The sequence below is a fragment of the Spinacia oleracea genome, chromosome 3 (genome assembly GCF_020520425.1).
Source record: "Spinacia oleracea cultivar Varoflay chromosome 3, BTI_SOV_V1, whole genome shotgun sequence".
NCBI lineage: Eukaryota > Viridiplantae > Streptophyta > Magnoliopsida > Caryophyllales > Amaranthaceae > Spinacia > Spinacia oleracea.
Window position 1 is genome coordinate 1,677,804 of NC_079489.1, and position 16,574 is coordinate 1,694,377.

Sequence of the window (16,574 nt, forward strand, 5' to 3'; positions counted from 1 at the left end):
AGAAAAATTCCACCACGATTCCATATTTTATGACAATACTTTTTAATTCAAAGTTATAAAGACAGATATCATTTATCTGGTTTGGATAAATTCTAAATTTAACATGTGAGAAATTACATGAAATGTAGTAATAATGTAAATCAATTACTAAATTTCATCATTTTTTAAAAACTTCTATTCTGTAAAGGAGTGAGTAAGACAATTAATTTAATATTTTTACGTGGACACCTAAGTTCTTATGAGCTCGCTTCTCAACTCTGTAAGGGAGTAAAGACATTTTATCTTTTTATGTGAATACTAAAGTCTTCATAAACTCCATACTAGACTATCAACAAGAATGGATGTTTTCGAGCATTCGCCATAAAAGTAAGAATTTCAGCAGACGCGTCATTCACAAGGTTGATCGAGATCAAGTTTAACAGGCTCATAACTTGGCGCAAGCAGCAATTCAACTGGGAATTCGTGTGGCGCAACATCCTTTGGAGCCAGATTAGATTAATTTTTATGTTGTTTTTCTTTTCCTGTAAGTTTAGCCGATGTCAAAAAAAAAAAAACTAAAGTCTTCATTAACTCCCTTATAGAATACAGATCACTAATTAAAGTCCAAGTATATAGTTCAAATTTTAATAAGTGTCTAAGACTATGGGACCGACTTAACAATGTAAATTCTTGTATAAGGCGGTGTTACAAATTATCATTTTATGATTGAATTTGATTAAATATACACTTGTGTAGGAAAATTTGTTAATTTGTGCCCATATTTTGTAATTTATCACCTAAATTAATTAACATATAATGGACGTTATAAAATCTATCAATCCGTTGAGTCGACCCGAAACCCGAAAGTTCTGGGTCTTGAACAAGCATTTGTAAATCCGAAAGTGACCGACCAGATTCAACCCGAACCCAAAATTTTTTTTTTTACAACCTGATCCGACCGACCCGTTTGACAGGTATACCAGTAACCCTACTTGCTGCATATTACTCGCTAATTTATTCATTTCCACTACCCATAAACATTACTAAAACTATTTTTCTATTTGACATGAAGTCTTACAATAATAAAGTATCTGAATTTTATAGCGAACTCAAGAGTTACTCGATTAATATAACACAAGAATATAAACTTAACTCGATCTAAAGTTGAACCGCAAACCAAATCCATAATTAACCCGAATCCGAACCGCGCAAACACAAACGTTTGGGAGTATTCAGAAACGAAGAGAGCATTATTTCCAATTACCTTTGATGAGGAGAGAGAAAACTATGTCAGAAGTCAATGTTTCACTTCAAGTGGTTAGTGAGTAGTGAAGCCTCTTTGCTGTCAAATTTGATGTTTACAACCATATTTATTTATTTTCAATGACAAATTGAAGTCTAACGTCAACTAAGATGTCACTATAGGCTTAACCACGTCAACTAAGATGTCACTATAGGCTTAACCTGCATTTACTAATGCCTTCTAAATGCAAGTACAAAATAGACTTCACAAGACCAAAAGGGACTTGCTAATGGCACAAGTCAATGGTTCACATAAGCTTTCCACATTGAGCCGGGTAACATCAACACTAGCGGTCCTAATCGAGCCCGGTAACATGCCCGAGTTCATAAAGTCTCGGTATCTGTTTATTACATACTAGACCTGGTTATTTGGCGGGGCGGGGCGGGTCAGGGTCAGTGCGGGTCAATAGTGGACGGGTCAGAGCAGTTCGCGGGCCGATAGTAGGAGGGTCAATAAACAAACAAGGAGAAATGTTAAAGAATAGAGACGTATGCAAATACAAGTGAACACGAAGACAATTTTTTATATCATAATTATTTTAGTTTTCAAAATTATTGTGTTATAAGTTTGGCCATATATTGACCTTGTCCAATAAAAGACCTGTCCAATAAGAGCCTTGCACATTAAGAACCTTATTAATTTGACCCAAAACATATACCCATTGGGCTACCCTGTCCAATAATCCTTCAAAAAAAAAATACCCTGTCCAATAACCAGGTCTACTACGTACGACGGTACGAGTAGTATTTAGGATCAACCCAAGATAATCATTACTGTAGAGATGTCTATTTTCATATTTTTGACAGGTTGAAAACCCTATAAACCACACTATTATATGAAACTGAGAAAGATAATGGCAGAAACAGCAAAACACAATGCCAACCATTACCAAACTGTATTGTTTATCATAACCAGGTACATCCATTTCCAGGAAAAAAAAACATGTAATTTGCTATTTAGATTTTACAAATACAGTTCTTAACAGCCGGATCGAATTCATTCTGGCATGAGTTTAATTTAGTTAGTTACATTTTTCAGGGAAATTCATACATGAATCAATCAGTTTTCTCTGTTTTCCTATTGAAAAGCTTATAGAATAATGAGATTAACCACTGCCAAAAGAATGCTAACCAATTAGTTCTCTCGGGCTTGGGTTCGGGCCTTGGTCCGAGTATTCCTTTGTACATCTCCTTCTGTTTCTGATAGACAACCTTATCATGTTCAGCAAGCAACTGCAACTCTCTGGCAACGGCTTTATCATTAGGTGCATATTTACGCGCCTTCAGAAGATCTTCTTTAGCTGCTTCTGTTTGTCCGAGTTCTGCTCTTGCTTTTCCTCGTCTGTACAGTGCTTTGACATTGTTTGCATTTTCAGCTAAGACCTAACAGTGAACCACCAAGTAAGTATTCAGTGTGAAAATTAGGCATGGCTAAATGAAAATTATAATTATACTGACTACTATGTGTATATACACCTAATTTTATCAGAAAAGCTGATTCTGACGTTGCTTATTGGACTTTTTACCGGAAGAAATAAGTCATATACTACCTCCGCTTCATAAAGATCTTTACGGTTACTATTTGCACAAAAACTAAGACAAAGGTAGAAAAGTTGGTTGAATATAATAAAATATGGATAAAATGTGTAAAAAAGTGGGTGAGTATAAGAAGAAAAAATTGAATAAAGTAAAAGAAAGTGAAAAATTGTAAATATCATGGCGTAAAAAAGGTGAGGTAGTAAATTTTCATGTTCAAAAATATAATAAAGCAAAGTGTAATAAACATTATGAAAATGACTAAAACGGAAAGTGTAAAGATCATTTCGAAAAGGATATAGTAGTAGATTCTGTGTGATTCTTCAGGATTCAAACCCACGATATACAAAAGACAGCAAAGAAGAGTTGGATGCCATAATTTCTTAAATGTTTTTGGTCCATTAGGAGTTGCGAAGGCCAAAGGGCAATGATGCAAATGACTTTCAAACACAGGTTTGTGGTGCCTGGTGCCATCCACCAAGGTATAATGCAAACGGATTATATATGTATAAATAGATATACGGAAAACCATAAAGATCAACTGAATAGAATTGGACGTAGGTATGTTATTTTCTGAGTCTTGCAATATGTTCGATATTATCACGAGGAAGAGAAAGTAACTTCCAAGACTAAACTCCTTGTTAACACAACCATGTAGTAGTATATAAGAAACATAGACAATTCTGCTGAAAAGCTGAACTGAGGAAAGCTGCACTGAAGTAGGTGAAAATAAAGGGAATATAATTCAAACAAAAGGAATTTTGCACAAAATAAACAAATTGTCCCAGAAATAACTGTGATCGAAATATGGATGTCCTGTAGACCAAGTGTACAAGAGTTTTACTAGATCTTCTGTGAATGATGCCAATACTGAATAGAATGAATACCAGAACTTTTTAATGCATTAAGCAATAGCATTATTTTACCAAATCAGGAAAGAAAGCTTAATTTATTCTTTGGTGGGAAAGGAACTCACAATGTTGCATTGCGTAATGGCATCCTCATATTGCTTGAGCTTTATGAAACATGCAGCCATGTTAAGGTGACAAGGATTCTTGACACCCAAAGCCATATCATGGTACTTCCCAAAAAGCTGGAACATGAAATCATCTCCCATATATGCTATTGCCTAATCATGCACAAGGAGATAACAGAAACAAATTAATTATTGAGATACAATATGAAGTCAACACCATGACAAAAAAACATGATAATAGTGATTAAGGAAGTAACCATTTCATACTGTTGCATTGCGTCCTCCAGTTTCTCCTCTTTGAATAAAGCATTGCCATCCATCCTTCGTCGATCTGCAGCACCAATCCTTTCCTCAACCGTCATGTCACTGCGTTGTTTACCCTACATCACCGATGCAATTTAATTTAATACAAGACAAAAAGTGAATTTAAGCAACTCTTGAGATAAAATTAAGTGTTTAAATTTGACAAAACATAGCATACTTGGTTGGTTTCATCAAAACCAATGAGTTCAACTTCATATAAAATATCTGCCATGGGTGGAACATTTGGAAAGGAGAAGCTTCCTTCTTTCCCATAGCATAGTTCCCAACCAACATGTAACAAGGCACGTTCTCCAGACTTCATGTTTGAAATACCAATTCTTAAGCCTTCCATCTCTTTCTTCTCTGAAAGGGACACAAAAATACCTACTCAGTATTTGAGTCTACTGTCCAGATGAATATCATCAAGGTCATCTTGTTGCAAAGACTTGTAACTAAAATGCTTTCAGACACTTTGTAGCAATTCTCGTCTTTTTAATTACAATTACGAGTGTGAAAATACTACAGTCTACAACAGTGCACATCCAACAACATTTTCTTCAATAACTTTAAAGAATGACAAGGAAAGAGGCAATCAACAGTAAACAGTTAAACACTTGGTAGTTCAGGGAGCTAGAAACCAGAAAACATGCATGGGCGTGCACTACCAGGTACTGTCTCTCTTGGATATGTGATTGTAACATAAGTACAGGTTAGTTGTGAAGAGGAAGATGGTGACCAACTGACCACTAAAGGATATGAAATATACATTATTATACATTATACAGTTAAGATTAGTCAGGCAAACAGACAGGCTAGCACAGTAGCACTGACAGGTATCTTAAACCTTCAGTGACTGCTTAAGTGCCCTAAGATGAAATTTGTGTTCACCTCCAGCAAGCAAATAGAACTGCCATTTATTCATTGCCCCAAAATTCCTAGCAGGGTTTTTCACCATATATAACTCGATTTGGATCCAGTCACTAAAAATTAAAGATGCAATATATCCTTATATCGAAGTGCCTTCAGATAGACACCACTTGAAATTAATTCGGATTTCCACTGCAAAACGCTATCTGGTTGATGGGCATCAGAAGCAAGTGTACTTGATAAACCAGCAATGAATACATAACTACATAGCCAACAAAGTATTTAGCGTTACCTTTGCCCAGAACTAGCTCTATTGGCCGCTGCTCCTGCCATGTGTCTTCAAACTTGTGTTGTGTGCTTTCCGTCCATGCCCTGTAATGCACTATTAGAAGAGGAGAAACAGTCACTTTCACATTAGGAGTGTGAAGGAAGAAACTAATAGTACTCTTCACAAGTGAAGTGTTGATTTACTGAATGGAAAGAAATTGTAATTTTAAAATGGTAAGTCTAGCCATCAAGAAAATGACACTGATACATGCAGTTAAAAACTTATAGCAACGGTAATGTGCCAAACAAAATTTAAACAGATTATTTCACAAGTGCCCATCTCAAAAGTTTACTTAAAATTTAAGTTATCACTAAAAAAATAAAAATTGTTAAAAGCATTCCTAAAAACATTAACATCCAGTTGTCATCAATTATTATACTGACTAGTTATGCACTTATGCAGTTGAAGGGGGAGGGGCCGGAACTAGATTCAAATGTTGAATTTTTTTTCCCATGAAGTTAAATGAGACGTATCAATATAGTAATATAAGAAAGTTAATGGTGAATGTAAATCCATCTATACAAACCCAAAGTAAAAATTAATTTTGCAGCAATTTGAATTTTCAGAACGGAACATCTAGATGGAGGCTGAGAAAATACTGACCGAAGCATGTGGAATATTTGGATGGTTTTTCACCATGACCTTCCTTAATAATTTGCTTGGTAACTTTCTCGTGAAGAACCTCAACTTCAGCGTCTGGTTTTGGAGGGGCATTACCATCTTGATGTGGTTCTTCACGGACAAATGCAGCCTCCTCAGTTATGATATCACTCTCTCCTTCTTCACCTAGAAAGAAGTTTGGCAATCTGAGATGTTTAGAAAGATATAGAAAAAGAATTTGCAGTGTTGCTTAAATGATGATGCAGACATGACTCTAGAAAGAAATGATCACAGAAAATCTATTCAACAGACTCCATAGCAGAGTTTTATTTTACCATTTTCGGAAAAAAAAAATGCTACATAGAGCTCGAAATTTGCAACCTGCCATTCTCCCAATCCCAAAGGTTCAACTCAAAGCTAAAAACACTAACTCCGTCTGTCTAAACTGCAAGGATCCTCTCCCTCTTCGGAAAATCCATATATGTTCATCTAATTTAGGCATAAAAGTCACAACAATTTGAATTTTTGATAAGAGAAGGGGAAGCCAGTAGGGAAAATATGAAGATGTATGCAGTCTTGCATAAACATATCCCAGGTTATAAAAAAAAATCTTTACCTACAAATTGACTTTGTTGCTCTACAACATCCTCCATTTTCCTCTACAAAAACACAGTAAGGTCTCCTAGATTACCTGTTCAATAAACCAAGGCCATATTAAAATTCTGCTTAATTCCCAATTTAATATACAAATCGTTGCATAATATGGAATAGTGAACTTGTAAAACCCTGAAATATAAATAGGTGAAATGAATAAAACTAAAGGAGAATTTGGATTTCAAAAATATGAAAATATATTTTAATCTTTGTTCACGATACAGCATCAAAGCAGCGCAATGCACGGCATGACCACAATATTGACAAGGCTACAAAGACCAACCAATGAGCTGAACTCAAATCATGTGATAAACTCCTTCCCACAATATTTTTCAGAACCCCCTTAAAAAAATTGACCTTTTCTTTATCACAATCAACCCTTTATCCTGCATCCTTCAACTTCTCCTTCCTTTTCCTTCTCTCTCTACCCACTAAATTCTACTTTAATTACATCCATTCTCTCATAATTTTACTAAAGCACCTACCACATCTTATTCCCCACCTATATTCTACCCTCAATTATCATGCCAAACCCTATTGTGCAAATTATTTAGGGACAGAGAATTACTATTAATAACCAAGAATTTAAAGAAAGAAAACTAAAACAAATTACAAATGAATTTAAAGAAGCCCCTTGTCAAAAACTCAACATTGATCGAAACCTAATAATTAGTCGACGCGTTCATCACATCACAAGTCCCCTCCGCAGAAGATCATATAAATACTAATGAAAGATGACCATATTGTCGCCTTATCAACATGTCAAAGACTAATTTTTAACCACATTAAGCCATAATCCAAAATCGACATGACCATAACGACAAGTCCAGAAGATCACATTCTCATTTCATAACTTTATTCAATACCATCATGCACGAATAACTACTATGATGACACAACAGTTTCCCAAAATTATTCAAAACCTCATTTTTATTTTCTGTAAACCCATCTTAAGAAGAACTAACACATTATACCTAACTCCAATATAGACTCAATTTCAGCACAAACTTTCCCATAAGCACTTTAACCCAACTATTTCACTCTCAAAAATTAACACAATACAGCATAGTATGCCAATACTCCATAACTTCGAATTTATACTTTCCAACACCACAACAATTAGCATAATATAATCCGTCACAATTGAACTACAATAATTTCATGTGAGCATATATCAAAGCAAGTCCTACCAATAGAATTGAGATTAGGACACTGCTCACATTCTAACACTTCGATCACATATAAGAAGATCTAAAATTTGAATTTCACAACATAAATTAGATTCAAAGCCCCTTTAACAGCCTTAAGTTGGGTTTTGAACAATAAAACACTCAAAACAATCAAACAGCTAATGATTCATTGAAAACAACATGATAAGTCAATCAAATTGAACAAAGATCTTATCTAATCGAATTTGTATCAAAATTAGAGAATTTCCACTGCTCAAATTCTAACACTTGATCACATATAAGAAGATCTAAAATTTGAATTTCACAACACAAATTAGATTCAAAGCCCCTTTAACAGCCTTAAGTTGGGTTTTCAGCAATAGAACACTCAAAAAAATCAAACAACCAATTATTCATTGAAATTAACATGATAAGTCAATCAAATTAAACAAAGATCTTATCTAATCGAATTTGTATCAAATTAGAGAATTTCCACAACGGCATACAATCATACTTCAAACTAATTAATGTTCTGGAACAACAAACTAGTACATGGAAATCGATTGAGTTTCGCATCATAATTCAAATACAAGGAGACATAAATTTATGCTAAATCAATTCCAAAATCAAAATGCAATCTTTAACAAATAAAATAGAGTAAAATAAGCAAGTTTAATTGTTTTTTTTTCCGAAAAAGAGACCAATTAGAAAGGAGGACTGAGAAGGGAAGCTTACAAGGGTGGCACTAATGGCGGAAGATTCGCCGGAATTGGTTCCGGTGGTAGGAGAGAGAAAGTGAGAGGAATCGGAGCTGAGAAAGCGCGAGTGAGAATGACAGTTCCACAGTGTGTTCATCCATCATTTAGGTAATTGGGCTAACCGGGTAAGGCCCAAGCCCAGTTTAGGTAATTGGGCTAATCGGGTAAGGCCCAAGCCCAGTTTAGGTAATTGGGCTAACCGGGTTAGGCCCAAGCCCACTTTAGTTAATTGCACGATTTCTACTTTGCGGGAAAGTTAGACTTGATTCTTGATGTTGTTTACTATATACATTGATGAAGAGAAGATTAAAGATAGAGGTGGGTAGGGCGCAAATTTTTGGCTATACCCGGGTACAGCCAAAGCTGGCTGTACTCCCATCCAAAACGATGTCGTTTTGTGTTGTTTAAAATGAACATTAATATACTGGTACAAAAATGAACATTTACTATTTCAGAAATGAACATTTATTTATTTATTTGAAATGAACATTTACTATTTTGGAAATGAACATTTATTTATTTATTTGGAAATAAACTACAAAAATGAACATTTACTATTTCGGAAATGAACATTTATTTATTTATTTGGAATGAACTTTTACTATTTTGAAAATGTACATTTATTTATTTATTTGGAAATAAACAATATAGGCGCTTGTAAAAACATAAAAGACCAATGAAGTGAACAATTTCATTATGAACATTAACCATATATTTATTGTGAACAAACAAATAAACAAAAAAGAACAAATAATTCAACAAAAAAGAACAAACAATATAAAAAAGAACATAAAATTCCAGAAAAAGAACAAACAATACAACAATTATGAACAATTTTATGATGAATTTTAAAGCCAACATGAAAGAACAAACAATACAACAAGAAAAAACAAACAATAAAGCAGATAATTATCATGAACAAACAAATAAACAAGAAAGAACAAATAATTCAACAAAAAAGAACAAACAATATAAAAAAGAACATAAAATACCAGAAAAAAGAACAAACAATATAACAATTATGAACAATTTTATGATGAATTTTAAAGCCAACATGAAAGAACAAACAATACAACAATAAGTTTGATGAATGAATTTAAAAAACAACAAGAAAGAACAAATAGTACAACAAGAAAGAACAAACAATACAAAAAGAAAGAATAAAAGATTAATGAAGAGTTTAATTATGAACATTAACCATATGATTATTATAAACAAACAAATAAACAAGAAAGAACAAACAATATAAAAAGAACATAAAATTCCAGAAGAAAGAACAAAAAATACAACAATTATGAAAATTTGATGATGAATTTAAAAAACAACATGAAAGAACAAACAATACAACAAGAAAGAACAAACAGTACAACAAGAAAGAACAAACAGTACAACAAGAAAGAACAAACAATACAATAAGAATGAACAAACAGTACAATAAAAAAGAACAAACAGTCGACAAGAATGAACAAACAATATGAGCGCGTCGTTTTGGGGGTACAGCCAGAGCTGGCTGTACCCGGGTACAGCAGTTAGCAATTGTAGGGTATCTTCAGGTCGAGCCCATGGGCATGGACAGGCCCGGCCTAGCCTACACCAAGCCCGCTTGTAATGTGTCGGGCCGGACCAAAACTCCAGGTATGCGGCTTGCTCAAGCCCACGTGCCATCGTGCAGGAATACGAGGCCATCGTACAGGAAAACGGGGCCGTCGTGCATGGTCTAGGTCTAAATTTACTCAATTTAACGTGTTTTGTTGTGCTACATCGTGCCTTATCGGGTTTTTCAAAAAATATGCGGCTCAAGCCAGCCAACAACACACGACTTCGTGCTCTTGTACGGCCGTGCTTTTTTCATGTATGTGTCAGACTGTACTTTTTTCATGTCATGTCGGTTCGGGCTGTGCCACTGCCGGTCCGCCCAAGTACCATCTTTAAAGAAAATGCCATGCAAAAGGAGAGAAGGGGAAGATTAGCTAATCAATTCGACGGCCCGGCCAAGCCCAGCCAAGCCACTTTTAGAGAAGTTGATATGAAAAGGGAGAGAAGGGGGATGATCACTTTATCAATTTAGGGAGTTAATATCTCTTGTTTTTCTTATCTTTACAATTGTAAAAAGATGCAAAGACAACCTCAATATCTCAATTCCAAAATTATGTGACAGATTAGGCATTGACAACAGTCTGAAGATGCAACTATGTGGGCATTTGATCATATCACTCTATTGGAATTGAACAAACAAATAAGCATAAAAATCGAGTGCTAAATAATTTCTTGAATTGCAACCGGGAACTTTACCAACAACTAGATGCAAAAAACAAACATCCAGAATCGTCCACTCCGAATCAGATACAAGCCTTACAAACTAATTCAACTAAGAAAATTGTCGAATCCATCAAGGTTCGGTTACATGTGCACAAGTATTAATCAGAAATCCAGAATACATCACAATACGACCATTGATCGAGATTTTATATGCAAACCACCATATAACCAAAGCAGATGACACCCAATAATCTTATATTGGCTTGATTTTGAAGTGAAGTGAGATAAGTGAGAATACAAAACACTTCAAGTCCTGCAAAAATAATGAGGCAAAGTTTAGTATTGCCATAGTTTTTCATAAAGTTTATGTGGACAAAAAGAAACTTAAAAGACAAATCAGTATTCAAAGACAACTTATATCTAAAGATGGTCGTGGGACGGGTCGTGCTTCGGGTCGAGCCCATGGGTCGTGTGCCTAAACAGGCTGGGCTCACTCTCCATCGTGTCGGGCTGAAAAGTTCAAGATATGGCACATGGGTTGTCGTGCTGGGTCGGGCCGTACCCTAATTTTACTAAATATAGGGTGCTTTGTTGTGCCGGGTCGAGTTGTGTCGTGCCTTGTCATGTTTTTTCCTAAAAAAGGCGGCCCATGGCCCACGACTTCGTGCCGGGCCGGGCTTGGCCTGGCTTTTTTCGTGCCGTGTCGAGCCTCGGGACATCTTTACTTATATCCGACCAGCATAACATTCAGCAATAAGCTAAAAGCTCTTTGTTTGCAACAAGAACGCCTACAATTCAATGTTACCCAGAACCCCAAATCCTTATCTTTACCAACAGATAACCTTTATCCCCAACCTATAACAGAACCAAACAAAAAAGACCTTTGTGTATCATCTCCTGCAGACAACAGATTACCTCACTCCACTCAATCTCATGTTCAGAAATCTATAGCAAATAACAATAAGCTCATTCAACCTGCACCTAATGTTCAATGACACTGCAAAGAGGATCATCACTGTTAATGGTGTTCCTTCTATACAAAATTGATCTCCTGGAATTTTTCAGTTAATGTCTTAATTACAAAAAATAATCACTGGACACTATCCCAATTTCCCAAAGCCTCTAAGATGCTCCTGTTGGGGCAAGGGTGAGAGAAGGCGATGAGGGTTGGATATAAGCAGCCTCATCGCAGCAATAACAGAGAGGCTAACAGTACAAGTTCTTCGACCTAAACATGTATAAGTCCTGCATGATTTCCTTCAAGTACACTTAAACTTGGAGAGCAAGCAAGAACAAGGTGGCAGATTCGTCTTTCTTGCATGCCCGGTGTACGCGAAGGAAATCATGCTTGCTTCTGCATCAGTCACGACCACTAGTTGGCCTGCAAAATCATGTAAAATTAGGGCATGGACATATGCACGGCCATGGGGGAGGGGCTTTGCGTGACTGTTGACCTCAAAAGAGAAAGAAAGAGATTGGTGTGTTGGAGGGAAAAGGTAAGCAGCAACGCTCAGGGTATTAACATCAAAGGCAAAGATAGCAGTGGAGGAGCTAGACACAAAATGCAAAGAGGCTACATCCACACTATTAGCATCAACGCTTGAGGAGATTAACCAATATTCCAATGCGGGTCAACAATCCTTCATTTAATATCCATCTAACAAGTGTCAATTTAATTCCAATTTTACAGATCTCAAACTATCACCTGAAAGCAACCATGCATAAATGGAGTCCATACTTCCAAGTTCCAACTCTTGGTGGGAGATTGACAAATCCCTAAAATTTTCTAGCGGAGTATTATCAGAGGTTTTGATTAGGAATTTACCACTCATATAAAAAGTAAAAAGAAAAAGGAAAGAGAACATAGGAAATCCACCAAGAGTTTGTGAGGAATCCGTTCAATACCAGCATACAAATGCAAAAAAAATCCAGCAAAATAGACTTTATAATTATAGTTTAAAGAATACAATTGCATACAACTAAACCAGAATTATACCGCTTGCTATAAAAAGTACATAACACATCCAAAATATGACCCACGATAAGAAAATTAATGATGATAAACTTGTAAAGCATTCAAAAGAACACACATATATATAGCAAGAAATTCAAAGAACAACAAAACTGCATTTCTATGTGCAAACACTTAAAAATGGAAGAAACAAGTAATAGGGAGCCTTTAAACAACAGACCTCCAAAAGCATACTTAAAAGCAGGACCCCAAAATAAATAAATATGTGAACTAAGCTAAAAAAGACCGAAGTAATAATAAGCACTGACCTGAACAAGATAGTAGAATATGCGAAGTCCTTCAGGATCTTTACTACTCTGGACATCAACAAGGGAACCAATTTTTGAAGTTGTAAATGAGATATGCTCATTGCCCATCACAATCTCCAGCTCTTGCCTCCCAATAACATCAGGTTCTGGCCAGAGGTTATCATCTTCCTTCATAATCTAGTTGAAACAAAATTTCGACAAAAAATTTAAAATATTAAAGGAATGGTGATACATCAGAAACTATAGGCAGTTAGGCACCACAATCACAAGCATCGTCTATTTTCTATTTTTCTTCCGTTGTAATGGTCCTTTATTACAGTTCAAGCAATCTGCTACATATCAAGAATCAAAAACCCCCCAACAAATAACAAAAAGTAACACCACCCATTAAATTTGAAGCGGGTGCTAAATGCTTATACAAACAAAAAAAATCAACACAACAAATCCAAAGAGCTATAAGACCTAAAACAACTGAATGACCAATCAACCAACCAACCAAACTACACTATAATCGCTTCCTTCTACTCTAAGCCGCTGCCTTGTTACTAACAAGTAGCCAACCAACTCCAATCCAAAAGACACTATCTCCATCTTTTTGAACTGCTTACTCAGAGCAAGTGCTGAAGTTGTCTTCATTTGTGATTCCTTCCTAAAAATGTAAGTGAGGCTAAGAGATGGTTAACCATTCTTTTCTAAGGTGCATTGGCTTTTTCCTTAGTTTTCCTTTCTCTCTCCTAGTCCAAAAGGGATACCAAATTATGACCTCAAACAAAACTTAACCAATTCCTGACCTACCTAACGACCTAATTGACAATTTAGGTGCAAAATCTTGCATATCAATTAGTATATTCAGACTAGTGCAACGAAATAGGAAGAAATGACTAAAATTAGGGTTTCCATTAAAAATTAGGGCTTAAAAACTAACAACCTGTGCCCAACAAAATTGAAACCCAAAACCCAAATATTATCAACGAATCAAAGCAACAATGGAGAAGGGATCCATAGATAAAATGAAATGCATATATATAATAGCTTCCTTCTACTCGAAGCCGCTGCCTTGTTATTATTAACCAAACAGCTCCAATCAGAAAGACATAAGTTAGGAATACCAAATTATGGCCTCAAACAAAACTTAACCCAATTTCTGACCTACCTAACTACCTGATTGACAATCTAGGCGCAAAATCTTGCATATCAATTAGTATATTCAGACTAGTTCAATGAAATAGGAAGGAATGGCTAGAGTTGGGGTTTCCATTACAAATTAGGGCCTTAATAATTTAAAACCTTGAAACAAATTGAAACCCAAACCCCTAATTATTGTCAACGAATCAAAGCAACAATGGAGAAGGTAAACCAAGCTAAAATGAAAGGGAAACCCAAACCCCTAATTATAAACGCTTCCTTCTACTCAAAACCGCTGCATTGCTACTAATTATTAACCAACCAACTACAATCCGAAAGACATAAGTTAGGGATACCAAATTATGACCTCAAACAAAACTTAACCCAATCTCTAACCTACAAACGACCTGATTAACAATCTAGGTGCAAAATTTTGAATATCAATTAGTTTATTCAGACTAGTGCTACGAAATAGGAAGAAATGATTAGAATTAGGGTTTCCATTACAAATTAGGGCTTCAAAATTTAAAACCTTGCCCAACAAATTGAAACCCAAACCCCTAATTATTACCAGTGAATCAAAGCAACAATAGAGAAGGGAAACCAAGCCAAAATGAAAGGCATATATACTACATTATAATCGCTTCCTTCTACTCAAAGCCACTTCATTGTTACTAATTATTAACCAACCAACTCCAATCCGAATGACTAAGTTAGGACTACCAAATTATGAACTCAAACAAAACTTAACCCAATTCCTGACCAATCTAAGCCTGATTGACAATGCAGGTGCAACATCTTGCATATCAATTAGTATATTCAGACAAGTGCAATGAAATAGGAAAGAAAGGCTAGAACTAGGGTTTCCATTTCAAATTAGGGGTTCAAAAATTAAAACCTTGCCCAACAAATTGAAACCCCAATCCCTAATTATTACCAATGAAATCAAAGCAACAATGGAGAAGGGAAACCAAGCTAAAATGAAAGGCTGGAAACCAAGCTAAAATGAAAGGCTGGAAACCAAGCTAAAATGAAAGGCATGTATGCTACATTATTATCACTTCCTTCTACTCAAAGCCGCTGCATTGTTACTAATTATTCACCAACCAACTCCAATCCGAATGACATAAGTTAGGAATACCAAATTATTATGAACTCAAACAAAAGTTAACCCAATTCTTGACCTGATTGACAATCTAGGTGCAAAATCTTGCATATAAATTAGTATATTCAGACTAGTGCAACGAAATAGGAAGAAATTACTAGAATTAGGGTTCCCATTACAAATTAGGGCTTCAAAATTAACCTGTGCCCAACAAAACTGAAACCCAAAACCCTAATTATTTATTATCAACGAATCAAAGCAACAATGGAGAAGGGAAACCAAGCTAAAATGAAAGGCATATATACGACATTATAATCCCTTCCTTCTACTCGAAGCCACTTCACTGTTACTAATTATTAACCAACCAACTCCAATCCGAATGACTAAGTTAGGAACACCAAATTATGAACTCAAACAAAACTTAACCCAATTCCTGAGCTACCTAACGACCTGATGAACAATCTAGGTGCAAAAGCTTGCATATCAATTAGTATATTCAGACTAGTGCAACGAAATAAGAAGGATTGGCTAGAATTAGTGTTTCAATTACAAATTTAAACCCTTGCCCAATAAATTAAAACCCAAAACCCTAATTATTACCAATGAATCAAAGCAGCAATGGAGAAGGGAAACCAAGCTAAAATGAAAGGCATATTTACTACATTACAATCACTTCCTTCCACTCGAAGCCGCTGCATTGTTACTAATTATTAACCAACCAACTCCAGTCCGAATGACATAAGTTAGGAATACCAAATTATGAACTCAAACAAAACTTAACCCAATTCCTAACCTATCTAACGACCTTTTTTCGACCTGATTGACAATCTAGGTGCAAAACCTTGCATATCAATTAGTATATTCAGACTAGTGCAATGGAATAGGAAGAAAAGACTAGAATTAGGGTTCCCATTACAAATTAGAGCTTCAAAATTAACCTGTGCCCAACAAAATTGAAACCCAAAACCCTAATTATTTGTTATAACGAATCAAAGCAACAATGTACATAAAAAATGAAGGAGAGAGAAAGTACCTCGCTCTCGGAAATTATGCGGCGGCATTCGCGAAGAACAGCGGGAGTTAGGAAGACCTCCTTACGAATCATGGTGTCGTTCTTGTAGTTGGAATTATTAGCGTAACGAAGCTTGCCATCGGGGCGAAACTCGAACTCGAGGAATTCATGGCCGAATTTGCCTTTGTGACCGACGTAGTATCTGAGGTAGAACTCTCCTGCGTCTTCCTCACCTGCCATTGCTGCTCTTCTGGTTTTAGCTGAAGAAATTGGGTATATTGCGATTTTGAGAGCGAAATGGTTTTCTCGCAATTTTGGTTT

General features: G+C 35.6%; 2 protein-coding genes across 2 annotated transcripts; both read right to left on the reverse strand.

Moving 5' to 3' along the window:
* Positions 1-2,141: 2,141 nt before the first annotated feature.
* On the reverse strand, positions 2,142-8,586 carry LOC110782449 (peptidyl-prolyl cis-trans isomerase FKBP42). The gene is made up of 8 exons (XM_021986603.2): positions 8,450-8,586; positions 6,508-6,582; positions 5,895-6,077; positions 5,256-5,345; positions 4,275-4,459; positions 4,051-4,173; positions 3,794-3,946; positions 2,142-2,664 (listed from the first exon to the last, which is right to left on the reverse strand). The coding sequence occupies exons 2-8, from the start codon at positions 6,542-6,544 to the stop codon at positions 2,338-2,340; spliced, it is 1,098 nt and encodes a 365-aa protein (XP_021842295.1). The 5' UTR covers positions 6,545-6,582; positions 8,450-8,586; the 3' UTR covers positions 2,142-2,337.
* Positions 8,587-10,755: 2,169 nt separating this feature from the next.
* LOC110782450 (protein mago nashi homolog 2) lies at positions 10,756-16,574 on the reverse strand. Its single transcript, XM_021986604.2, has 3 exons — positions 16,275-16,574; positions 13,012-13,188; positions 10,756-11,044 (listed from the first exon to the last, which is right to left on the reverse strand). The coding sequence occupies exons 1-3, from the start codon at positions 16,491-16,493 to the stop codon at positions 10,985-10,987; spliced, it is 456 nt and encodes a 151-aa protein (XP_021842296.1). The 5' UTR covers positions 16,494-16,574; the 3' UTR covers positions 10,756-10,984.

Coding starts and splice junctions, on each gene's coding strand:
- LOC110782449 (XM_021986603.2), bottom strand. CDS start 6,544: ATGGAGGATGTTGTAGAGCAACAAAGTCAATTTGTAG. Junction 4,460..5,255: donor AGAGCTAGTTCTGGGCAAAG/GTAACGCTAAAT, acceptor TGTCCCTTTCAG/AGAAGAAAGAGATGGAAGGC. Junction 2,665..3,793: donor CCATTACGCAATGCAACATT/GTGAGTTCCTTT, acceptor GTTCACTGTTAG/GTCTTAGCTGAAAATGCAAA.
- LOC110782450 (XM_021986604.2), bottom strand. CDS start 16,493: ATGGCAGGTGAGGAAGACGCAGGAGAGTTCTACCTCAGATACTACGTC. Junction 13,189..16,274: donor GCATAATTTCCGAGAGCGAG/GTACTTTCTCTC, acceptor TGTTTCAACTAG/ATTATGAAGGAAGATGATAA. Junction 11,045..13,011: donor TATTCTACTATCTTGTTCAG/GTCAGTGCTTAT, acceptor TTATTTTTGCAG/GACTTGAAGTGTTTTGTATT.